The 26,321-nt window shown below is 40.8% G+C and overlaps 1 protein-coding gene across 4 annotated transcripts in view; it reads right to left on the bottom strand.

The window, feature by feature from the left end:
- Window positions 1-26,321, bottom strand: part of arhgap24 (Rho GTPase activating protein 24) — an 88,690-nt gene that overhangs the window by 15,183 nt on the left and 47,186 nt on the right. The window contains exons 1-2 of one of the 4 annotated variants that reach the window (XM_033647383.2): window positions 23,323-23,839; window positions 3,932-4,054 (exon numbers count right to left, since the gene is read on the bottom strand). In XM_033647383.2, coding sequence (XP_033503274.2) covers window positions 3,932-4,054; window positions 23,323-23,344 — 145 coding nt within the window. In that variant the 5' untranslated portion in view covers window positions 23,345-23,839. Of the gene's footprint in view, window positions 1-3,931; window positions 4,055-8,199; window positions 8,509-15,162; window positions 15,365-23,322; window positions 23,840-26,321 lie in introns of those variants that run through there. The other 3 variants (XM_033647382.2, XM_033647384.2, XM_033647381.2) reach the window with 3 other exon arrangements.

Below are 26,321 nucleotides of genomic sequence, written 5' to 3' on the forward strand. Positions count from 1 at the left end.
TGAAGCTCCACCAGAGTAAAGAATGATGAAAATCCTCGTGTATCTAAACGAGCATCAGAGAACAAATGAGGAAAAAGTGACTGGATGAAAACGAGGTCATCCCTCCAGACGTTCTGGTCATGAGTCTAGGAATGTTTTCCCCAGGTCACATGTAACTCTGCGTGTGCACCAGCTTATGAAGACTGGGTGCATGTGTTTATATGCATGTTTGCTGGCTCGAACCACGACCACAAAGACTTTGGCGCATGAGAGGGACTCCTCCACTGTGCAAACACTCAGCAGGTTCCTTCAACACTCTCAGGTTCTGTGAGCTGCCCTGGCTGACTGCTGCACACACACTCATGTCTACACACACACACACACGAACACACAGGAGGAAAGAGGTCCAGACACAACATGCTGCATTCCAAATCTAATACATGTACTTTTTCTTTTTAATATCAGTACACTCTGCAGCTGCCCTTACAAAGTATGTAGTGTTGCATGGAGTACGTATACAATTGGGACATACTGCTTCATTGCACCTTGTACTTTGACCCCCTCACCTATAGATTCACCTCAGTCCAAAATGTGAAGTAAAAAGAATTTGGAACTCAGCAGATCTTACTGTTATCACTCAAAGTTACCTTGGAGATACGACAAAACGCTATTTGTCAAGCTCACCAGAGAGGAAGGTCGACCCAAAGAGCTCTGCTGTTATTTTACAGTGTATGTAGCTTTAACTTTTAAGTTGTAACTCTATACATAATGGACAGTTTGTGAGTGATTGATGGTTATGAACAGTGGTGTTTCTGTCAGTTGTCAATGAGCTGTCATCTCTCTGCGCAGAGGATTGTGGGTCAGAGGAGACAGAAAAGCATGCCAGGTTGCACACGGCAAAATAGGACCCGATGCTGTGGGACATCCTGTTATTTTGGGCATTCTGCATTTGACATACAATGTATTGGGACATACTAATTTTTTTCCTAGCATACTAAACAGGGTAGCAGTATTGGAACGTACCAACAGTCTTCCTGTCTCCTCTCCGTTGTCTTTGATTCTTCCTTTTTGGTGTGGTGGATGAATGTCTCTCAAATATATGATACTGATATTGACACCTCCTTACTCTACTAAATGTTACATATTCATGAAGATGTACAATGAAACAGAACAGCTAGAATCTGGCTAGGGTTGCAACAGTATGAGATACTCATGATACAATAACCATCTCAGAAAATAATATGATGGTTTCACGATGTGGTATTACACAATTACCATTACCATTATCAGTTACAATGCCCCTTAAAGGAATGAAAACTGAAGGATTTTGGTTCAACAGACTCTGTATATTAATTTAACATTAAAACCATTTTTGTGATGGAAGTACATGTAAAAAGTCTGACGGGCAATCAGGGAGGACAAGAGCTGTGCAGGTGCAGGTGAGATTCTCCATCCATCCTCAATACTGTATAGGCAAATGTACATGGTATGATAACCCTCCATTTTCACACCACCGTAGAGCAGTGCAACCCTAAATCTGGCAATACGATGCGTATCACGATACAGGGATTACGATTTAATATATTTTGATATTGCAATACTGTAAGCAATGAGATTTATTGCAATGATTTTGATTTAAAACTGTCATAGTATAAAGAATACACCACCATAGCCACAAAATCTGAGTTTAAAAAATGTTAACTTGTAGTCACAACAGTGGGATCTGCATTTGAGTTTATCTCTCTATCCTTGTTTCACACAAGTGATATGTTGTTATGCTGGAGTGGAGTCAAATGGCTGAAGATAGATTACAACACTGCTATCCAGCAGTTAGGGGGTTATAACACAACACAAAATGAGCCATGAATCTTTGCATGTCAACTATTAATTTATAATTGATGGTGTTTTTGAGAATTGATACAGTATCACGAAACATAATATCGCGATTCTCAAGCAACATTCTCCTGCACACCTAGAACACAGATTATACACCAAGCCAAACAAATCTGTGCAAGTTATATACAGCATGATAATTCTGATCCAAAGCCAGAAAGCAGGGAAACATTATATTATACTTGAAAGTACCTCTAACCGTGTTACACTAAACTAAAATTAGGTTGAAAATGGCTCTAAAATGTTGTTAAAGCCGGACTGAAACAGACATGGCACATGTCATAAATATAAGGGCGATTGGACGCGGTTGTTTGTGGTGACAGTTTTAGATTTAACCAAAATAACAGTCTGGAAAATCTCCCGTATAAGCTATGGAGAACAAATTAGCATGTGTGTTAGCATGACGAACAGTTTAAAATAGACTGTTTAATTTTCTACATTGCATTAACTCTACAGCAACAACAGTTCAAGTTAAAATGCAAACTCTTTACAAATAAACAGTTTATAATTACCATGAAATAAATCTCCAAAGATCCAGATGGAGAGGCCACAGCTGCACATTTCTCAATGGTCTGACTTCAAACTCTCTCTCGTCCAACTGTTCGTTAAAACTGACCAGTAATTAAATCAGCATCATAGCAAGTGTTCAGCACAACATGACAGCAAACCTACTGGGGCTCCGAGCTCTTCTGTGGGTCACACACAGGCTTCGTTTTGGGAGCTCCCCTCTCTGTCACACTCTGACCAGAAAGTTTCAATCACACTTCAGGGGCACTCACCAGCCAGTCAGGGCTCAGTTAATCTCTGCTGCTACTGCAAAATGTGAAAGCCTGGAATATGTGTGTGTGTGTGTGTGTGTGTGTGTGTGTGTGTGTGTGTGTGTGTGTGTGTTCTGTGTGTATGTGTGTGAAAGCCCGGCTCCAGTCCAACTTGGAGCCACCTTTCTTGTGGCATCTTTGACAAATGGCTCGTCCTTTTGAAAAGCAGTCAACTGCAATAGACATCAAACTCCCTACACTGAAAACAGAGGGGCCAGCTCAGCCTCATCTATTCACTGTGACACAGAGAGCTGCCTGAACTGCCCGTCCGGTCTCAAATGCCGCACTTGTGCCCCACTCATTCACAATATAGGCCAATGTCTGCCAGTAAAGTCAATAACAAGCGGTAGCGGCACAGCAGGATACTCGGTAATCATCACACTGATCCCAGGAACAACTTCATGAGAACAATTACAACATCATGCACTTCAGCTATGAACCACAGCGGATTTGACGATTACTACATCGCCACTGACTGTCGGTTTATTTGACACATGCAATTGCATTTTTAATATACTCATTTCCTTTTTTATTAGAGGCGAAGAAAACAAACACGCAGGATGATGACACAAAAATGAGAGAAAAGATTCAAGCAGCACAAATCTAGTGCTTCAAATATTCCTAGGACTTGAGTCATTTATACATCTTATCAAGTATTGTAGTGATACAACCAACTTGTGGCAGGACACCCACCATAAGGAGTATGGAAAAAAGAGTGGAGGCAACCTGTTGCTTCACCTGCAAACAGACTGTGGATACATGCCTGTTTTAGATCTAACTTTGAAGATACAGTACTATACAAGATATGATAAAAACATATTGTTGGAAAATGCAGTCAACTGTTCCTCGTTTAAAAAATCTGTAAAATATAATCACAATATTACAGGTACCTGGAAATTACTACTAAGTCCATCTCTATCATGCACACACGAATGGATTAGGTTACACTATTATCATTGTGGACAAAGCAACTAAAGTTTGTACTTTCAGTGCTTAGTTAAACACCGTCTCTGCAATATAAAGGATGCATTTTGTCACTGGGATCAGAGCACACAGTCAGCTGTTTGATGGCCTTGCTCAAAAGCACTCAGTAGAGATAGTGATGATTGAATATACAGTTATCCATCCTCCAGAAATATTACTGGAAACTTTAAAAGTCATCAAAATGAACACCAAACAGGTTGTCATTGACATCAACAAGTTATACGGCAATAAAATACAATGATTATTTGCTCACTGACCTCCACCAAAAGGAGCCCAGATGACCCTGCGGATCGTCTTCACCCAATCCTCCATGTCATTCTGGGTGCTGGCCATAAGAAGGTAGGTCTCATGGTTGCTTGTCATCCGCTCTCTGTCTCCCCCTGTTCAAATAAAAGAAACAAATACACACATGATTAAAATATCCTGTAGATAGCAGCCATAGTCTAAATGCTAGAAACAAGATGTCTCCTCCTCTCCTTCACTGAGAAGTCCATTCTCAGTGTCCGTGCACCAAAGCCTGTACAAAATAAGGGACATAGTCATCATGATGCCACCAATTAGTTTGTAGACTCTTGTTTTGGACATTTTTTGCCATCACCATCTTGGATTTTTGGAGCCAGAAGTGACCATATTTGGTTGAGAGGATGGCGCTGTGGAGGAGCGAGGGGTGGATCTGACTCATAAGGCATTTTCGGAACCATAGGAACTTTATTAGTTCTGAGAACCTAGTTTCACGAGCCCCCCCTTCTTAATGTGTTCGGACAGCAAGAACTAGGAATAGCCGTGGTTCTTAGAACATTGTTTTGAGGGAATTTAAGCCCCTATTTCAGAGTAGATACTCTCTCAGCACAGGAAGGCCCATAATTGACAGAAGTGTATGGTGATTGGTTGAACACAGCCTATGCAGCACCAGCAACGACCATTTTTAAAAACGTGTTGCAGGGTAAACAACAAACACAAAACACAAGCAACAGCTCATAATGAAAAACAAGGAAGAAGACATGGAAAAATGGATCGACAGTGAAGTCCAGGCTTTACTGAGCATATATGCGATGGTAGAAATACAATGCAATTTTGCAAAAGTAACGTTGCTTTACTAACCGCTGGCCAGGCTTACAGTATGTCAATTCAATATCCTATTGGTGGTGCAAATGCAAACAGTGAAAAAAGCCCTTGTTGTCTTCGGGGGAGCTCCCCAGTAGGCACTTCCTCTTAAGGAACCCCTGAGCTGTTTGGTCCGAAAACGCCTATAGACTGAGATGATGCCTCACAGATAGCCTGTTACCCCAAGAGGCTATGTCCTTAATTATGCATAACTTTTGGCCTTAATAAAAAGTAAATGAATGAGTTATATAAAATTTCATCAGCCGTACAGCTGTCATAAATGTTGAAATTAGCTACAGACACTAAACTGTTTTTGCACTAGGCTGTAAACATGTTTATTTCTTCTATAAAGTTGGGCATAATAACACAGGGTTCTGAGAGGATTGACTCGCTTTTGGAGCCAGCCTCAAGTGGCCATTTAAGGAACTGCAGTTTCTGGCTTCATTTTTCAGCCCTGGAGGCTGCCGCTTGATGTGCACTGGAGGTTTCAAGTTTCCACATTACACTTGCACAAGTTGCATACTGGACTCCAACTGGCTCCCAAACCAGTTGTTATGTTACAAAATCATCAAAGTCAAATTTAAGGAGAAGCTTTCCCCATTCGGCAGATAAATGTAAAAACATCCTTCTCATGCCAAACTCTGAACATACATCATCCTACACAGTGAAGCTCAAACATCCAAATGAAAAGACATTTTTGAATGGATGGTGACTTTAAAGCGAAACTCAAAGCAGAGTCTGACCTCCTGGTAACCAACAGAGCGCTGACTTCAAATGTCCTTGGAGACACAATTATTTTTGTACCTAACCAGTAAAAAACAAGGTGATTTTGGGCAAATACAGTGATAACTAAAAAAAATAAGGTTTATATCTCCTGGCAGGAGAAGTGTATGCTCCATTAGAGGCAGGCTCAGCTATCCTGATTCGACTTGTGGATAATGGCCACAAGCACTCTACTGTCATGTGATACTTAACAGATTGGAGCAGAGGGTCTGGACCTGTTTCACATGACGAATCTGGTTGCAGTGATTTCTATGACAACAGAACCATTTGTACCACTCTATTAAGATGAAACAAACAAACAAACAAACACAAGGCCGTTCACAGGGATGCACCTGCTCTATTATAGGAAGAGATGAGCTATTAAGAGACGAATGGTGTGTCACACAACCGTTGAATTATTCATGACTTTGACCACCAGGGATCCTGCTGCATTGATTGTGTCCCAGGATGAGATCTGCGGGTTGCATGGCACACTAAGGGATCACGTATAACACCATGGAGTCCTAATGACTGGAAATGAGGCAAAAAACGATACTCTTTCTGATGCAAACTGAAGCCAGTTTTTAAAGTGAAATTTAAATCGCCAGAGTGGAATTTAAAAATCAAACAAAACCACAGGGTTAGATAACATTACATGTTTCTTTGTGAACTCATTATTATGAATGTCACAATCTTTGAATCAGAGACTCAGTTAACATTTTGAATGCTGTGCAATTAGCTAAATTAAACAAATGAAATGCATGGGGTTGCTAGCAATTACTTATGTTGTTTCTAAAATACTAAGCAAACAAAAAACACATCTCTAAGCACTTGTGCAGCAGCACTGAACATGCTTTTAGTTTTTTGTTTAAAAGGCATGAACTTCAACTTTGTCAAGCTCTTCATCCTGTGTGGTTTGAATGTACTCACTCTAAGTTGCTTTAGACAATAGCATCTGCCCACAATGTAATGTAATGGGTTCAGCCTTAAGCCTCATCATCGAGCTAAAGGTCAATAAGCCTACACCTTTGCGGGTTTGGGCTCAAGGACTTGTTGCTCCTTCAGCTGAATTTCAAACCAGATTGGAAGAACCAAAAAAAAAAAACATAGAAAAAACTACTGTCACATTCTCAAAATTTTAGTCTAGACAGTCCATCCACATAATAAAAGGGGGCCCAGGAGAGATATATTTGGAGCCAAACTTTGACAGTGATATTGATGCTCCCTGTCAGTGTTAATGAGATCTCATTAGCAGGCAGCAGATGCCACTGTTTGCCCTGTGTGACACTGTGCATGTTTGCAGTGTTTATCCACTTTACAAACACAGACTATGTGACAATAATGAACCTACAGTTAATGCAGCCAGTATGTCTGTGAGAGTCAAAGGAGGTTTCAGACGAGGAGTCATTATAAAAGTGTAACTGGAGCTAATTTTCAGGGTCATGTTGGTGTGTTTCTGAAACATAAACAATGTTATTTCCTCAGCATCAATAAGTGCTGCACACAGCACTACAGTCTGTAGTGTCACCTCATGAAGCGATCCATAACAGCTTGCTTCTATCTCAGGCTTGATTGCATTTATCAGCAGGTAGTGATTTGTTGTGATTACGTATCTGAAGGGACTCATTCTTAGTTGTTCTCAAGGGAAACAGTTTGGTGAGCAGATTGGCTGAGGATGATGACAAATTTAAATACTGTACTGTACTTTTAGAATTACTAAAATTGCTCTGTTTTAACCTCAGTGTTACTTTTACTGCACATTCTCAGCATTTCCCCAGCTGCTCCAATAAATGGCTGCTGCTGAGCTGAAGTCATTATTCAATAAATCTTTTCGATGATTGACAGACAATTTCAAGCAAACATGCCAAATGTTCTCTGCACCCATCTTTACAAATGTGAAGATTTACTGCCTGTATCTGTTTTATAGCACTGTATATTTAATATCTGTGGGTTTTGAACTATTGGTTGTGCAAGAACATCCACTTAACAATGTCAAGAAATTGCACTGGGCATTTTCTTTCACATTTTTGGCATATATTTTTGACATTTGGTAGACTTTGTGGAATACAGATTGAGAACACTGTCAGCAGATTCACTGTTAATGAAAATAATCAGTAGTTGCAGCAGCCCTACATAAAGCAGTAACAAGAGAATATATGTTGTCTGCATAAGAGCAACCATGACATTTGCAGACATTTCAAATTAAAATTTGCTAAGTGTGAAAAGGCAGTTTACACAATATTGTAAAAAGCAGATGAATATTGCTTCATTGCAGCCAATACAAGTAAAGCATCATCCATTCATCCATCAGTATTGTGCCTGAGGTAACAGTGAAGATGCATAATTAAAGCTTGCACAGATCATCTCTCTCCCACATTAAGACATTTAAGTTATATACTGATCTGTGTCCAGGAAGCAAGTCCTTCCTTTTAATAGCAGCCCTCACTACTGCCCTCCTGATCCAGTCATTAGTCACTACCCGCTATTGACTCGAGCCCCAGAGCTCCCATTAATTACACCTCACATTGAGCAGACACAATTGATCCACTCTGTCAATTACAGGCTCATATTAAGTCATGCAAGGCAACATTTATATTTCAGCCGTATGAATGTTTGGTCCATTCATGAGTGAAACAAAAAAGAGGCAGCTTCAGCTCACCTCTTAAGCGCAGAAATCACATCCACATCGTCATTTCATCTTCAACCTGCGGCGCGCAACAGATTTGAAACGGTGCCATTTGTCAACAGAGAAACGATGCACTGATACGCCGGTAACAGCTCGCTTACACTCGCACGTGCGAGTTCTTCAGCCGGTGGAAAGCTCCGCCGCTCCAAAAGACTTCGTCTGACAGACACGAGACCGGTTAAGACTATCAACCTGAACTCCTCCGTGTGATAAACTCCTCAAAACATGATAATACCATGGATTTAACCCAGAGAGTGGGAGAGGAAGAGAGTATCGATATGTTGTGCGTCCCTGTGTGAGAGGGACCGGGTGAGACGGTGACTGCAGGGCCGTGCAAAGCTTTTTATGGGTCTGAAGGGTCAGCCCCAAGCCTGACAATGTAAGTCTGTAAAATGGCTCTCACATTTAGTTTCATTCTTTATAAATGTGAAATACTTTCCTCAAGAGAAAGGGCACTGAAGTTTTTAGTAAATAACACACAGTCAGGAGTAAACTGTGCTTTTATTGGGTACTATTTTCAGCTGTGGATTAATACACACTTGATGCTCTGAGTATTTAAAGCCAGGAGGATACAGTATATGTGCTAAAAAATCTACAGTGCCCACAGTATTTCTGATTGATATGTTTTTAATAGTTTTTCTGGAGCTCTGCAGCACAGAGGAATACACTATATTAGTCTTTGGCTAAATAGTCAATACTTGTTAATAATTTTGGTCTTTTCATGGGGATTATTAACAAGAAAAATAGAGATTATCACCATACTTAATCCTTTTAGATGAGTGTTTCCAGTGTTTCCACGTTTAAAACAATTTGCAAACACTTTAAAATTAACTTAGCAAACATGCAGATGTAGAGAATAACCATTAGGTATAATTAAACAAATAAAAAAGGTAAAAATGAAGTGTTCGGGAGAGTCTCCCTCCTTTAAACTGTAGGAAGTGCACATCTCAATTCCTTTCCTTTCTCATTTGTTTGTTTTTCCTGTTTGTCAGTGGGGTGGAGGGGGCGGGTCTAGAGGCGAGGGGATGGAGGGCACTGTGATTTTGGGGTGGGGCCAAAAAATAAAAGATTTTTTTAAAAAAAATTTTTAATCATTTATGCACCCCTCCCCACCACCACCAAGTTGTAATTATGGAATTGTACCCTTTTTTGTCTTCTTTTGCTGGTTTGACTTGGGCTATTTTTCTTTTCTAGAAATTTATATGTGTTGTAATTCAATAAAAAACAATTGATGGGAAAAAAGAAATAATACAAATGCAACATAGGGAATATTTAGATTTTGACAATTAGTGACAAAAAAACACCAATAACGTAACATAATAATAAGTAACAATAATGATGACAGTGGCATACTGCATGCATTTTATGGTTGCTGACTGAAACAGATGTTGGGTTCATTTCAGTCTAGGAAGCCCCCTGTCTGTTTAGCTACAACTGACGTCTCCAGTTACCACGTCGCAGCAGGTGCAGACTATTTTTGCAGTAATTTATTAGGCTGTGCGTGGGAAAATGCACTTTGTCACAAAACATTTGCTTTGCAAAATAACCTGCTCTGAAAGTATTCTCATAAAGTTAATATGTTTTTCCTCATAAAGTAAAAGAAAAAACGCTGTCACTGTCATTTTGTAACAAGTCAGTATTAGCATACTGATTCACCAGTGTCAAGAAAATTACATTTCCAGAAAATTCATGAAATGCTTGTATGTTCTATGAGCTACCTTACCATGTTTATTTATGTTTTGATAAAGATGCCATGTTACTCAACCCCATCAGTCTGATGCTCATATGTGGACTGGTGAAGTGGATATGTCAGATGGATTCCACAGTGATACCAATTAGTACCATTGGCCGATTTGGCACACAGAAGTTTCTCCGTCACATTTGCATCGATTGTCATGCAAAGTAATTGTGATTCCCTGGTGCCCCTGTGAGTGCTTTTGTCCACATTTAAAATCAACCAGCCCTTTCTGTTTCCATTACTTGCATAGAGAGACAGCATTTCCTTTTGGAAACAACGCTTGTGAGGTTGTTAAATAGGCGTGCAACAGGATTATACAGCATACCATGGCTCTTACAACACACTCCTGCTCCCCCTGCCATTTCCTGTTGATGCTCAGCTTTCTTCCACAGTGGCTGAATTGGCCACATTGTTTATAAGGATGGGAGATAAGTTAAACTCACTTAGCATATCAACTTCGTGGACAAAACCTGCAATTTTTTTCTATTAAAAAAACTTGTGATAGAGTTGTTCCAGAGGTTCCTTTACATATTTGTCATTTGGTACCTATGGGCCCCTCTGTAGCCCTGATAACTGTGTTCCTAGTATTAGTATAGCTATTAATAATCTTAGAACGTTTGGATATCACCTCTTATGAAACAGACAAATATCAGGAGCAAATAACATCGGCTTTCTTTGTGTGTGTGTGTGTGTATCCAGACTGTTACTGTCTGGTAGAAATGTGTCCGTCAACCTGTGTGCCTTGTGTTTGTGCCTTTTAGCCTAATTTATCACACAACAGCCCGATTGCTAGAAGAAAATGTTTGCATTGTACATTTCTGCAAACCATGTATGTTTCATACATATCATATCCATGTTTCTAAATTGCAGTAGTTCTGATTACATGTATGCGAGCTGACTTTGTCATTGGAAGGTAGAGGGGGTGTTGAATAGTGTGACACTGAGGCGAGGCTGCTGCCAATCTGCAGAGTGTCATTTGGCTGGACATTGGTGACATCTTCAGCCGTGTTTGTGCCACAAAAAAAATGAATTTTTAGTGCAACATTGATGGCAATTCAGGTGGTGATTGTGCCACAAAAACTGGTTAATTTATAGCAAGACATCCTTGGCATTTCCAACGGTGACTGTGTCACCAAAGCATGGTCATTTTACTAACCATAGCAAAGTGTTTTTGTGCCTTAACTTAACCACACCTCAGCCACAGCTTTGCTGAAATGTACAGAAATATACAGCATATCCACTGCATTATAGCTACAAATGTTACACATCCGTGTTTTACAGGAAAGCACAATACCAACATTTATTCTGGTGATTAGGTTGCAGCAAACAAAGGTAGGAAAAGCATACTCTTGTCTAGCAGCTGCAGTGATTGAGTCATCAGTCTGTGAATGACATAGGTGCTATAAATGGCTCCAGGCATTAATGAATAGTGTTCCATTTGCATAGTTGGCAAAGATGATGCTTTATTTCTTCTGTGGGACCTTTTTTTAGCCAACTGCAATAAAACTCTTTTACTGCACAGGTGCTAATTGTTTGGAGACTCATGTTTAGCTCCATCACAAATACACAGCATTCCCAGATAAGTCTTTGAGCATTGTCTCCTGACAGCAGACACATAAAAGTCAATCAATGATTTGTCTCCACGATGAAACCACCATCAGATAAACAGATAATCTGAGAAAACTGAAGCCACATTCCTGTGAAGGACAAGTATTAGCTTTTCAATTCCTGGTCTACAACTTTCACGGCCGTCAAGATTTTGGTCAATTAAGCATTAGCTGCAGAAAGATGAAAGCATTTAGCTCAAATATCATCTTGTCACCTGTAGGTAAATTCTCTGTATCTGTTCACTAAATAAAATGACTGGAGGCTTCCCTTTGACAGATTCTTTACTGGCTGTGGTGAAGCTGCCTGCAGGTATTATTCTCCAGCACACAATTCTCTGTGACTGGCACTTTTCTCAAAACCCCCTGCTAAATCATTGCTTCTTAAATGAGACCAATCCCAGCAGGAGTTGCCTGCCAGAGACAGTCGAGGATCTTCACTTATAGCACGACTGTACCTAAAGAGACAACCGTGACAGCTGTCACAATTCCCCCGATTCGCCACGCTTCAGCGCACCGCTCCAATAAACTCGGCAGTGAACAATTGTCAGCTTTACAGAGACGTGCAGACTGGTGCTTCAGAGGACAGCTTGTATTAAAGAAGGATTCCTTATTCACCTTGAGACTTACACCTCATGAAAAAAGTTTAGAAAGAGAGAAAATGCCACACCCTTTCCCTTTTCAACTATAATTCTTTTGACAATACTCTCTTCAGAGGAGCATCGACTAATACGAAAACTCACACCAAACAACTTTTCAAGCACACTCCGGTGATCTGATGATTTGGTGTAGGGTGTTCCTAAAAGTCAGTCCGAGATGCCTTAAGTCAGTCTTTCTTTTGTCTTGACAAAAACAAACATGTTAAATATTTTTCTAAGGTTTTAGTCCTGGCTCATGCAAATACTGAAGTTCTTGATGTGAACATTGTCAACAACCAAGAGGTGGCTCTCTCCAGCACCAAACAAGAAGCAGCAAACCAGGTACTTAGTAAACGTCAATGGGATTCAAGGGAGGCGCAAGAATGTGAAGTCTCGGTTCACTTGGACTGTGGAAAAGGAGGAGATACTGGTGGAGTTGTGGAGTGAGCAAGGGTTTGTGGTTAATTTGGTATGTATCTGATCCAACAACCTGTACTTATTTTAGTGAGAAATCTTAATTTTTTTGAAACTGTTCACCTCTCATTCCTATGGTCTCCTACTAAAATGGCACAGCCAACCAATGGAGGCCCGAAGCAAGTTAAGGAGGTAAAATCCAAAATGTAAAGTTTGTATGCAAGTACAGTTTGTCTTTCTGAAATGTACCGATGGTGAACTGACAAGGATACTGTCGACATGCGACTCTTTTTATATTGTGTTTCTAGAGTTTTTGCAGGCGTATAAGGAGCTGTTAATATGTCATACCTTTTAAAGGGAATTTGATATGGTATTCCCATATAGCGCAGGATGGGAAATAATCTCAAAAGAAATATAGTTTAGTCTTGCAGATCGTGACCCTGCAATATCACCAGTCTCTGCAAAATCATATTGTGTGTGACAAAAAACAAACCTGTCTTCAGATCTGACAGAGTTTCACACTTAAGTCTTTTCAGTCCTCTAGTGTGTGGTAGGCATTAGTTTATAGCCTATGGTATTTATATAGAGGAAACACTCACTCCAGCTGCATCATGCCACAGGTGTTTACAACCAACCTCAAAGTAAAGGAAAGACATTGCTAAAATGAAACACAAACCTCTTATTGTATTACATAAAACATAAATAGCACACCTCTGACTAATTGCATATCCTCAAAGAAAACCATAACATATCACTAACAACCTTGCATTATACTGCATTGAATTATCTCTGCCTTTTCCAATTATTTTTAGTTGCCCTGTGTGTGTGTCATAATTACTATCCAAGTCTAGTTCAAACAGCTAACAACTGTTCATTCCAGTTTTGACCATCGGCCTTAATAAGTGGCCAAACCCAGCTGCAGACTGGTCTTAAACTAATGGCTTAAAAACAGGTGGGAGACAACAAAGGATCCCACTGTGCTGTAATTGCTCTAAGATACCTGGAGCCCTGATACACTTCACTCTGACGGGTACCTCTGTCAGTAAGCCTGTACAGCAACAGCACTGAATCCATCCATACAGCATGTAGAGGAATCACAGAATAAATGGTTTAATTTAGTGCAGATAACAGTATTAATCTTTTACAATCCACTACCATTGCCACAGACTGCTAGCACTATAAAATGTTACATGTATGTACATTGTCGCTTATGTTTAAAGATGTTTTCATGTTGTTTTTGTGATGTTTTTTATGTGAAACAATGGACAGTAGCTCTGTACCGGACAACCAAGTCTATCTCTATCTCTAAAATGAACATGAAAACTGTATGTATTGATTGAACTCTTGTGTTTTTGCTGAAAAAAACTGTGTGGAAATAAACATATTCTCTTTCTTGCCGTGAGTTATACAAGAAGATTGATACCACACTCATATATGTGTGTGTTAAAGAAGAAAAAACAGCCAGGACACGATTAGCTTAGCTTAGCTTAGGATAGCACAAAGAAATTGCACGTAAACTCCCATAAAACTACAAGTTGTTGACTTTACACTTTACAAAAAATGATTTCCAGAATGTAAAACTATTCCTCACATGTGGTTAAAAAGTATTTAAGAAAAGAATTGCCATGTCGGTAAAATGATCTAGCCACAATACAAGGCAGAATATGCAACTAAAATGTGTCTCCCTGCCTTTAAAGCAGTCTAGCAGTCCAACAATGTGATAAATCTTATGTTCACCTCATTGCAAAGGCCAAACAATAAAAAAAGGTCAGTTTGTTATAAAGTTTTGGCAGACATTACCCAAAAGGGAGTGAGTGTTAAGGAGTTAGAAATGACCTAAAAAATATTCAGAATCCTCAAAAGTGGAAAACATTTGTGGGAGACTTGCTGTGAAAATGTTAAGTTCTTCCAGACTTTGATTGTGTTGCTTGCCAAGTGGAGGAAGCAGCTGCTGCTGGCCCACAAAACAATGCAGACACTGTAACTACCTTGTTTAGCTTCAAATGACAAAAATATGTGTCATAACTCTGCCAGCTTGTGTGTGTGTGTGTGTGCGAGTGTGTTTGTGTGCAGTGGGAGATTAAATGACTTCATCAGTGTCTGTTCTCTCTTGTGTGCGAGAGTCTTCTTGTTTGCATGCAAGCAGGGGCAAGCTGAGATTCAATATTGTGTCTAATGATAGTCTTCTCAGAAGTCCACACATCATAAATACCTCCAGCAGAACAGGAAGTCAGTCACCCAGCGACAACGCAAAAATGTTTGTTCATTCATGCGGAATGATGACATGGATTAAAAGTGGAAACTAAAACTACGGCTATTTCCTTTTTCATATTTGGTTTACAAATGACGGTGCCCCTTCACAGAGTGTTTCATTCATGAGTGATATCACCACCAGATGATTTAATCCCTCCTAAGTGCAGCTGTTGCTACAATCAAGTCTGTAGTAAATACATCAGTGAAATGCATCTATTGTATTGCAGTGGAGAGAAAGAAAGCTATCAGCAGACTCAAAAAAGTCAAATAACACACTTATTATTGTTACCTTGATGTGAGGATAGCAAGTCACATAATCCATACTGTGGTAAACTATGAATTGCCTGATGAACCATCTCCATGACTCCTCCACACTCCTGTCTTTGCAGTCCAGCAAAGAAGCTCCCTCAGTGGGTTACAAAGTTCCCTGTCCGCCTGGGTTAACTTGAGGACGGGAGTTCCTGACGGAGGAGCTGCTCTGCCAGTTTTTTGGCCTGGCTCAGAATGAGTGAGTGAGTGAGCACAGCTGAGAGGGTGTGAAAGAGAAAGGGAAGGAGGGGAGGGAGGGGAGGTTTGAAGAGGGGGTTGGGGAGTGCACACACACACACACACACACACACACACACCCTCGCATACTTCTCTTTAGCACTGTAATGGGAACAACAGGCAGATCTCTCTGAAGGCTTGGGTTGAAAAAGGCCACTGGTTTGACACAGGGCATGACCCCATAAGCAAACATGAGATACTCATTCACACTGCAGTGCTTTGTTAACATCTTCAACCACAAACTGCAACAGCTTTATAATGACATAATATTAACTTTTTGCATGTGGGAGTGAGAGCATATATACAGCATTATTACTAATATTATTAGAGGTGATGTATGTAACTCTGGAGAAAGATAGTTGATTGTTGAGTTTCATTCCTAAGTCATCAAATACTAGCCCTCTGTGTTGGTAGTCGGAGTGGACCACCGACTTAAGCGTCAGTATTGGACAACCTGAGAATGGGACTCAACAATCAACCATCTTTCTTCAGAGTTAGATACATCACCTTTGATATTATCATATGGATACTATGTTTCATCCCAGTTACATTATTATTTTTTAGTATTGTGATATTTTGTTTTGTCTCACCAAATGTAATTAATTAATTTTAACTATCAAACAATTTGTGCAGACTTAAGTAAGTAAAAGAAATGTACAACTGAACAATGAACAATGAACGACATGAACAATTTAAGCGTGATGTTAGGATTTAGGAAATTAGGCCATTACCTGTATATTAAGATGGCTGATAATAATATGATTTTGATAATCAAATGATCATTTCAGCAAAAATGTTTTAGTTTTTTTTTTTTTTTAGATCATTGGAAATTTACTATCTTCTTACTTACTATCTTCACATTTTGACGGATTAATTGATAATAAAAATAACTGTTAGTTGCAGCTGTAGATAATAGTATTCATCTCCCAACTTATTATGTTGGTTGATAATATATATACAGAAATCAGAAGGCCAAGAAATCAAAAATAACACCAAAGCCAGCCTGGTTACCAGAAGAAAATGTTGGCATTGTATGTTTCTACAAACCACAAATACATTCCATTTGTATGTTTCATACTTATCATAACAATGTTTCTGAAGTGATGTAGCACATGGGCTGACTTTGTTATCGTGAGGTGGAGGGCATGGTGTGACACCTAGGTGAAACGCCTGCCAAGCTGCAGACTGCTGTTTGAAACCAACAAACAACAAAACCAGTTGTTTTTAAGTGAGTCAGTCCTATATCCATTGGCTTTTTTAAGCCAACAAATGTGGAAGTTTTTCACCAAGTCATTGATATGTTTCCTGTCAAGGTAGTAGGCAGAAATATACAATTCCAACATTTATTCTGGCGACTGGGCTGCCAGTCTTACTCTTTCATATCCAAATATCCTAAACTGTCATTACATCTTATACTGCTCCTGGCTCCTCTCTCTCTCTGCGGCGGTATCTTCCCATGTATTTATAATGGGTGTCTTATTCCTCTTGACCCCCGGTAAGGTATCGATGGCTAATTCTCTTCCTGGTGTCAGGGTGGTCCTTGCCTGTCAATCGACATAATCTGAAGGCAGACACCACAACATTAGCCTCCCCAAAGACATTGTCTGGTGGAGAACACAGACTCCATAGATTTACTACGGCTATCCATTACCATCTGATGCTGAATGAGTAACAGAGTGAATAGGAGTGGGGAGGTCAAAGGGGACAAGGACTGTTTGGCTCTACTGTCCCTCTACAGGCGCCCATAGGGAAGAAGGTAATCACGGCACCAGAAAAATGCAGAATAATAGAGACATCAGCTCAAAATTCTCTGTATTCTTCAGTGCTGAAAGGCAAACATGATATCATGCTGTTGAGTAGTGAGAGTGAACAGAGTTTTAATGACTTGTCATGAAGACAGTGGGTCAGTCCGTTCAGGGAGGTCACAGCGCTGTCAAAAAGCCAAGTGTCTCCATTCTGATTTCATGCCAACTAAATAAAGAGCTGTGTCTGTGTGTCCTGCCAAGGCTGCTGTAAATATACCATTATGTAAGGGGAATCGATTTAAACTTTAGGAAAAGGAAACACGGCTCAGACTTGACTTAAAGTCTAGAGCTTGTGTTGGAACATAAGTCGGCGTGATAATTATAAAGAGTAGAGGCTGATACAGATGGAAAAGTGAGTTGTATAGTGTCGGCTGGTGCAGTTTGAGGGACTGCACCTGCCTTTTTGTATATTTCACTACAGTTACTACATTTTCTGACAATGCTGTTTTCTTCTTTTTCTAATGTAATGCTGACAAGAAGAGAATACAGTACATGATGTTTACTATGATGGATTATATGCTGTATCTCAAGCTAGTTTTGAGTTTCCTAAGGTTGCTGTTCATACTTCACTGATATGGAAACCAGTGGCAGCCTTCAGGGCAGGAAATTTTAATCAAACAACCTAAAATATAGTTGTTTTGCTGAGGAAAATGGCTGTAAAAGTGTTAAGTATGTGCAGCAAATGTAAAGGATAATAATAATAAATAAAACCCCGGAATGACCCTTTAGATATTTGACTTGGTTTTAAAGTGCCAAAACTGACAATTGCAAGTATAAATCACAACTGACATTTATAGACGCCCTCGGCCACTGAAACCACAAACATTCTGTTCAACCTATTTATTTCTGTGGTGACTTGCAGTATAAGCTGAGATTAATTCCAAACATCTTTAAACTATGCTCGACAACACTTTGAGGTTTGTTAAAATACCTAAATCCTTACGAGTGAACCATTAAGACGACTCACAGCTTCGGTGACTACTGACTGGGGGGATTAATATCCCATTAAAATGTTAGGAGCCTTGAGTTTTGGTGAGGGCTGGCAGCTGTTGTCACTTGAACACTTGCACGCAATGCTGAGAGGCTGAAACATTACATCAGCGATACAAGCCGTCTGATACTTCAGAGGAAGCTTCTGGAAAGGTGCAGTGCATTCAGATCCAAGAGGAAAAACCTCGAGTGGCTCTGCAGGAGAGCTCTCTAAAGTCAACCTGACACTAGGTTTTAATGCACCTTTAGCCAAGTGAATTTGTGTTTCATGTACGGCCAAGCTCTCTGTAGTATATGTGGGATGTTGTGTGTCTGTGTGAAACATGTAGACATCCTTACGGTTGTGTAAACATATCTCACCAAGACAGATCACCAATTGGTCGAGTGTGTATTTCATGCATTCATGGTTGTGAGACTGTAAATCTGTATGACATACTTGGTGTTTGCTCTGCGACCCAAGATGAATGAGCTCCCACAAGGTTTGTCCAGCATCCAAATTTGTTTTGATTTAGATACAGGATGCTTTCAAGCCTCATACACACACATAAACATATACACATAAACCCGCACACACAGATGCAGATAAGGATGCCGCTGCTAAAATGATTGCACTGTGATAATTAGGAGATTGAAGTTTTTTCTGCAGGATAACATCAATTGCTTCAATCTGCTGCTGTGTTTACAAATGTTTCAGATATTAAAGCTTTCATCTTAATTACTAAGATAAAGAATGGAAAGAATAGACGCAGACAAACATCCTGGCACTTTGTGAAGGGACTGAACCTCCCTTTATCCAGGCCAGAGAATGAAACAAGGATTGGACTTCACAAAGTACCTGTTGCTCTGCTCACTAATACCTTCTAATATCACCTTTCAGCACGGATGAGGGCTTCAGGGCCGATGCACACCTGCACTCCCCCCAGCACAAAATTGGTAGGTTGAGTCAGCCTGGCCTTTGGGGAAGCCCTTTGAACTTTTCAGACAGCTTCTGGTTTATCATGTGACTGCTTATTCTGTCTCTCCCCATGAGAACCAAAGAGAAGTGGCAATGAAGGAGGATCAAAAAGGAAACAGAAATAGCTTGAGTGTAGCTGGATATGCTGCGGGTGAAGACCTTTGACCAGAGAGATGCAACAACAATGTAGAAAAAAAAGCTTGACAGCTGAGTCCTCTCATGATTTTCATTCACCTGAAGCAATTTGACAATGGGCTCATACTGGTTATGTGTCATGAAGCATTAATCAACATTTTCATTTGCTTGATTGCTTCAGGAGATTGGCCTGTCAGAGGTGAACATTATTGTTGATAGAAAGCAGAGATACAGTAATAGACATTCATCAATCATCTCCCTGCATGAGCCTTTCCCACTGCTTCATATTTCTGCTCAGTGACTGATGAGGTGGATTATGAATGACACCATTTTAGGTGCAGAAAATGTGTTCTCAGAGCAGACGCATCTGTGTCACCATGTAATGCTCGTGCCTGTCTGTGCCAGTTATTTTCAACACGTGTTTCTGCGCACATATCTGTGCTAGGCATGCACCACAAAACTCCTCGCCGCCCCAATTATTTAGACAGCCGATGGACAGCGTCCATGAGCTTCGGCAAGATAAGCGTGTTTTCATTTTGGCCATCGCAGCAATCCTGTCTGCGTTGCCACTCCACATCCTTGTTGTTTTCTCTGACAAAGCTGGCCAAAGCACTGCCGGCCGGAGAGGGCTGCAGTGCAGGGTGTGTTGGAGGGGGAGTGCAGGCAGGCTGGGTCAAAGAAAAAAGATTGGTGGTGATCTAAGTGGAGAGAGACAGAGAAATGCTGACCGTGGGGTTGGCTCTTTGTGAGTGTGAGTGTGCGCTGCTGAACTGTTACTGATGTTGTTCAGTCAGTTCTGTTGTTTCAGACCTGTGCTATGAGCAGTCACTCACTTTACAGTTACTGGTGTGCTGATACTGAGTTACCACAGTTCATCACTGATCACTGTCATCCCTGATTAGGTTTTTGCTGTATCTCAACCATAGAGATCACTGTGTATTGTGTGTTAATGTCCTTAGCAGCAAAAGTGAAGCTATATTAAGGCTGCAACTTTAAATAATATTGATTATTGCTTAATCTTCTGCTAAATTAATCAATTAATCATCTGGTTAAAATAGGAAAAAAAAAGCTTATCACAATTTCCCACACCCCAAAAGTTACTCAGATGATGAATTAAATAATTTTCTGTCAATCGACCGGTAGTTTATCAACAAATTGTATCAACTCTGTTGTTCGATATCACCCCATCTGACCCTGCGATGTCACTGACTATCAGACAGAACTGATCACAGTATAAGAACTATGCTAAATTGGCTAATATTGTTGGGTGCACCCTCTTAAGTCATTTAGTTTTACTGTCTAGTCATGTATTACTTGCTGTCTCCACAGGCAAATAATAAGGGAGATTTGTTGGATTCAACCAGCAAAATTTACTGATGTGCTTCCTAGTGATGAGCGAAAAAAAAAAGAGCCAAACAACTCTTTTCAGCGTGCAGTATGTACCAGATGAGCCTGTCAAACGCCCAAGTGCTAAAGAATCTGCCCATCACCAGTGCATCCAATAGACAGGTATTTTATTCATGCAGTTTTTTGAGCTCAAGATCCCACACCTATAAAACACCTTTCCTCTTTTCCCTCCGCACCTCCATCACCAGTTCTTGAAATCTCATTTGTGCTCCAACATTCAACACATACGGTATTTCTTCTTTCTTCCATCTGTTACCTCAGATCTGTGCATGATTGAACGTCTTTACCGGGGTGGATTTACAGGCAGGCTGGGAGCCATGAATTCAGGAGCGTGTTCTGTTATCTACCTCAAGCAGCCAAGCAAAGTGAAATTTGACCCAGCCTTGAGAATTTTTGCTTCGCATGATTTTCCCTCCTCTGGCAAGATTTTTTAGAGCTAAGTATCTAGTACAGCCGCACCTGGGTGGCATTTAAACTACATGTATGGTTTAAAGGCTCACAGTATGTTATTATAGAAGTCATTCTCATGGCTTAGATGGTTAAATCCTTGTCACATCACTTCAGTGGTGTTAGTTTGCAGTTTACACAGAGCGCAATGTGGGACAAACTTTGAAATTTACACATAAGTCATGATCAGTGGAGTGCAGTGCAGTAAAGCACAGGAAAGAAAATGGAGCAATTACTGTTGGAGATGCGCTCTGTACTCAGCTAATGAGAAATGTCTATGTAGTTTGTGGATGTCACCTTTTTGGCTGACTGCCTTTTATTTCAGCAAATAGTGTGCAATCACATTACCCACTTGATTATTGACATTATGCTCTATCTTCTTTGCTTTACCTTGGAAATGTGGAAAAATACGGGTTGCTGCTTTTATATTTACTCATTCATCAGACATAGGAATATTGGAAGGGTGTTAAAGGGGAACCACGCCAATTTCACACATCAGAGTAGGTCTTGGGGAGTACTACGTCATTTGTGAAAAAGTTGTGTAAAGCCTTTTGTGGCTCCTGAGGGATGCTACTTGAGTCAGTATCAGTTGGGTGTGAAGTCTGAAAATGGAAGAAAAAAAAATCAGGGGTTGTGGAGTTAGAAAGAAATTAGCTCACCAAACTTCTGTAGCCTGCCCCTTAGCCCACTCCTCCTGCTTGAGGCTAGCAGCTCAAGGCTACATTAGCTGCTACTAGCAAAACACATCTGAATCTCGGTCCAAAGTGTTGGCGGTTGAGTTGCATTGCATCTGCAGTTGCATCTGCTGCATCAATTTTGCACCTGACAAAACCTGTCCATTGTGAGTGCAATGCCAGATCGGTGGTGTACTCTTATAAAGCTCTGAACTTTACCCTCTTTTTCTATATGTCACGTGCAGTTTCTGGTAATGTAAGAAGCACAAGTGGGACCAAGTCATTGTTTTGCAAATCACAAGTGGGTCTCAAGTCTTTGCACTCAAGTTCCAGGTCAAGACTGACAAGTTACGAGTCAAGTTATGTGTCCTAAACTTTGAATTTCAAGTCTTAAACAAATTATGATGTTCTCTTCATCAAATTTAATGCAATTTTAACAACACAGTAAACTGGGTTGGGGGAAGGTATCAAGTATTTTCAAGTCATAAGGCTAAAGTTCAAGTGAAGGCACAAGTCACTGGTGTTAAATAAACCAAAAAGGAAATCAAGGTTCAAGCGCACACCAGGATACTCAGGTTGACACTTAATTTATTTATTGACAGCTTATGTTAAAAAACAAAAATAGGAGCAAACTACACTTTTTGCATGTTGCTTTATCAGATTTGCTATTGACAATCGAATCTGATGAAGCAACAGGTGAAAAGGTTTCGTCAAGTGCAGTCTAAAGTCATCAAATTTGTGACGACTCGAGTCAACGCCTCTAGTGTGCAGTGTGTCTAATGTATTGAAAATTAAAATGAATGACATGTTCAGCTTTAACAGAATGATGTTCTCGATACTGATAATGCAACAATGTTGTAGGGGTGACTGCACGTGATAGAACAGCAAGAACAGTGTGGTAAGTTTAGAGAATTACATCACTTGACTGTAATGCAGCCTTTAAAACCAGGAAAAGACAACACTTGCAATATTATGACATCCAAAATCTAAAAGGATCTACACTCATATCACAATATTGATATAATATACATTTATTGGCATGCCCTAACTGCATATAAAAAGAAACATTTTGCGAGAAATAATAACTCAGTTATTCACAGAGCATGTTTGCAGATGTTTGTACAGCGGACAAATAAAAAGGAACGTGCAGCAGTGCCACTGAAACGGCAGGAAAATCAGGAATGTAAGCATCATAAACTGCTCATCAGAAATCACAGCTGCAATAAACAAAAGCTATGAACTGTAGCTTGTAAAACACCCGTCTGCTGACGTGATGAATGGACAGCATATGGAAAAGATGCTTTCCCAGTGAGAACAGAGGGAAAGAAAGAGTAAGTTTAAGGCAAGTAAAGCTACCTGAGAAATCCTTCCACCCCTTCCTGAAACTAAAAACACTGCAAAGTCTAAAAATATCACTGCCATCGTGATGAAACGCTCCAAACCAGACGCAAACATGTTAGTATTCATTACTGGTATGTAAAGACACAGACCTGGGTTGGAGTTAAGATCCATGGGGTGCAGAGGAAGACGTGCCCCCTTCTCAGCTGGAGGTTGAGGGAGCAAAAGCCACGCTGTCGCTGCTGACCGCCGGCCCCCCAGTGCCACTTCTTCATCTGTTCTTGTTCAGTGCCACAGAGAGATTTACCTCCTTCTGTTCCTGCTAAAACACACTCCACTACACTCAGCGCTGTCCTTCCTCCTCTTCCCCTCCTCCTTCCTTTGCTTCTTACTTTCCTCCACCTCATATAACTCTTTCGCCCGAAAACTTCATTTTGTTCAGTCAACAGCAGGTCAATGTGACACACCAGTCAGCAGCACTTAGACAAGGTCAGGCTAGGGCTAGTCTGTCTGCCTCTCAGGAAGCCTTTCCTCTGCATACACTTCTGTCAAAGCAGCTGAAAGAGCAGAGGAAGCATATTTCTAAGTCACACACACGAAAGAAGTGTATAGGAGAGAGCGGCTGAATGAAACCGAGTGAGACAGCAAGCCGAAAGGCAAGATGGTGTGTCTGCTCGTCTCTGAAGGAAGTGAGAGGGGTGGGGTGGGAGCTGGTGGTGGAGGGGGAGGGGGTGCATCGTAAATCAAGCAGCCCTCCCCAAAGTGGGGACCTGTAAATCTGGTGAACGAAGAGTGGGCACTCGGCCAAATGACTCATCCACAGCGCTCTATAAATACAGCCGCGCAGGGTCGACGAGGCTGCTGCTACTGGTGGCCAAGAAGCCCTGAGACACTGGGGTTTCTCCCTCTTGGAGGAAGGTCTTTAATAGCCTCCTTATCGTTTTTCAATCTCACCCAGACTTAAAGGCGAACCACACATCATTGGTTTACATCAAATCAAAGAGCGCCCCTTTTGAACTTGGGCTTGAAGGGTGATTAAACTCAACACTGATACTACCTGTTGGATTCAACTCAGAGGGGGGAAGAAACGAAGTAGTGGGGGGACATCTAAATATTTATCCAGGCAGAAATCAGTTTACATACCACTGGTCTGAACATTCAAGTCAAGTGTCCCCACCAGACAAACATGCTCTAGTCCAGTAGAAACTTCACTGGAGGCCAAAATACGCCCCCTGTGAGACCCGGCCAACCTGATACATTAGGAGGAGCAGGGGTTGCGGACAGGGGCAAGAGTGGGAGACTAATGGAGGACATTGCTATGTGACATGTCAAATACCGATCCCCGCAATAAGGCTGTTATGCAAGCATCTGAGCTTCCTGTCCCTCTCTTTGGCTTGAGACTTGGCCTGTTTGCAGGCCTCAGTGCATTTCCTCCAGAGGATCTCACTCACGCAGACTCACAGGAATGATAACATGCTAGAAAGGAAGAAGAAGGCCTGGAATTCTCTTGCAGAAGCAGAGATAAAAATGAGGTGGATATTTCAAACATCCAGCACATACAAAAGGTATGCAGCTTATTGTTTGGACACCTGAATTTACCCAGTCTGCTGCTTTTTGTCACGTACCTTTTTCCAATAAGCAGTTCAGCAGCTCATCACACAAGAGTCCTTGTCTGAAGAATGTACGCATGGGTCAAATAAAAGTGTGTAACAATCCAAGGTTGTATTTTCAGGCTCAATACCCTTTGTACCATTGTTGTCCTTCACAACTCAGATACAAATCATTTACCACCACAAGCTGCTAGTTCATCATCTTTTCATTATCTGACAGCTTTGTGAGTACTTTGTTGCCTGCTACACGATATAAAAAGTGTATCAGGCAACACTGCATGTCCACTCGTCCCACGCGTTACCCTCCTGTGTTGTTATTGCAGCTGCCTTTTCCCATATAGTGCTTGATCAGTCATAGCTTTATGAAAAATGGGCTTCATCTTCCACTGTGCAGTTTGAGCTATTATGCGAGCTCCCACAAGCTTTGATCCCATCACTTAAATACATGAACTTCACACTGTGTTGTTACGGAGACACAAAGGAGGAGAGTAACCACTGATCACACTGCTGCTGATACTGGCGACATATAAAAGCATCAATCATATTCATGTGCTGTCACAAAGTTGTAACCTCTCACTTTCCAAACAAACTGTTTTGTTAACCCTCGAATCCTATTCATTCATATTGTGTGCAGAAGTGAGGGTACACCAGAAACTTTATAAAATAATGTATTTAGCCATTGTGATGTCACTCATTGGTTTGTTCACTCCTGTTTTGAAGCAAGTTTGGCATTTTAGCCACTGCCATCCTGTTTTTTTGGAGCCAGGGGTGACGATTTTTGAACAAGAGGGTGGAGCTAACCCTAATGCTAGCTGCTAGCTTGGTTAGCATGGTGCAGTTACACTTATGGTTAACTGTGATAATGCTAATGTTAATTTTTGCGAGTGATAAACAGGCTTCAAACCACTAAAAGAAAATGTATCTACTGGAGAAACTGAATGTTCGTCTCCTTAGTTCAACCCTCCTGCAACAAGACTTTTGGGGCAACCAAAACTTTACAATTAACTTGAAAAGTTCAAAAATCATGAACTGAAAACACTGAAGTTGCAACAGCTACAGCTACACCTGTACTCTGTGAATCTGGGGTTGGTTATCATAGTTACGATAACCAACATAATGGCCATGATAGCGACTTGTCACCCACCTGTCACTCAAAGTGGCCTTAATAAAATATAAATAGGTGAGTTATGTTAGTTAGTTGTCATGAACAGGGAAATTAGCTACAGAGACCAAAAATTGAGCATAGCGTTAGTTCAGGCAGGACACGATGTCAAGCTCAGCTCACATCCCAGCTACATCAGCTGATCTCAAACAGCCCAATCAACTGATGGAGCAGCTGATTGATGGAAGGGAGTCAGCTGATAGATCACATGATTCGTTTCTATGCAACCAATTGGCGAATCTCATTCAAGGTGCCCTATTTAAACTGCTCCGGCCTGCCAACTGTTGCTGCTTCCTCTGCAAGCCGCTTTGCAACCCACCTCCACCTCCACCCCAGCTCCTCCTTTTCATGCTGTGTCTGACTTATCAACGTCATTTCT

The sequence above is a fragment of the Epinephelus lanceolatus genome, chromosome 19 (assembly GCF_041903045.1).
Source record: "Epinephelus lanceolatus isolate andai-2023 chromosome 19, ASM4190304v1, whole genome shotgun sequence".
NCBI classification, from domain to species: Eukaryota; Metazoa; Chordata; class Actinopteri; order Perciformes; family Serranidae; genus Epinephelus; species Epinephelus lanceolatus.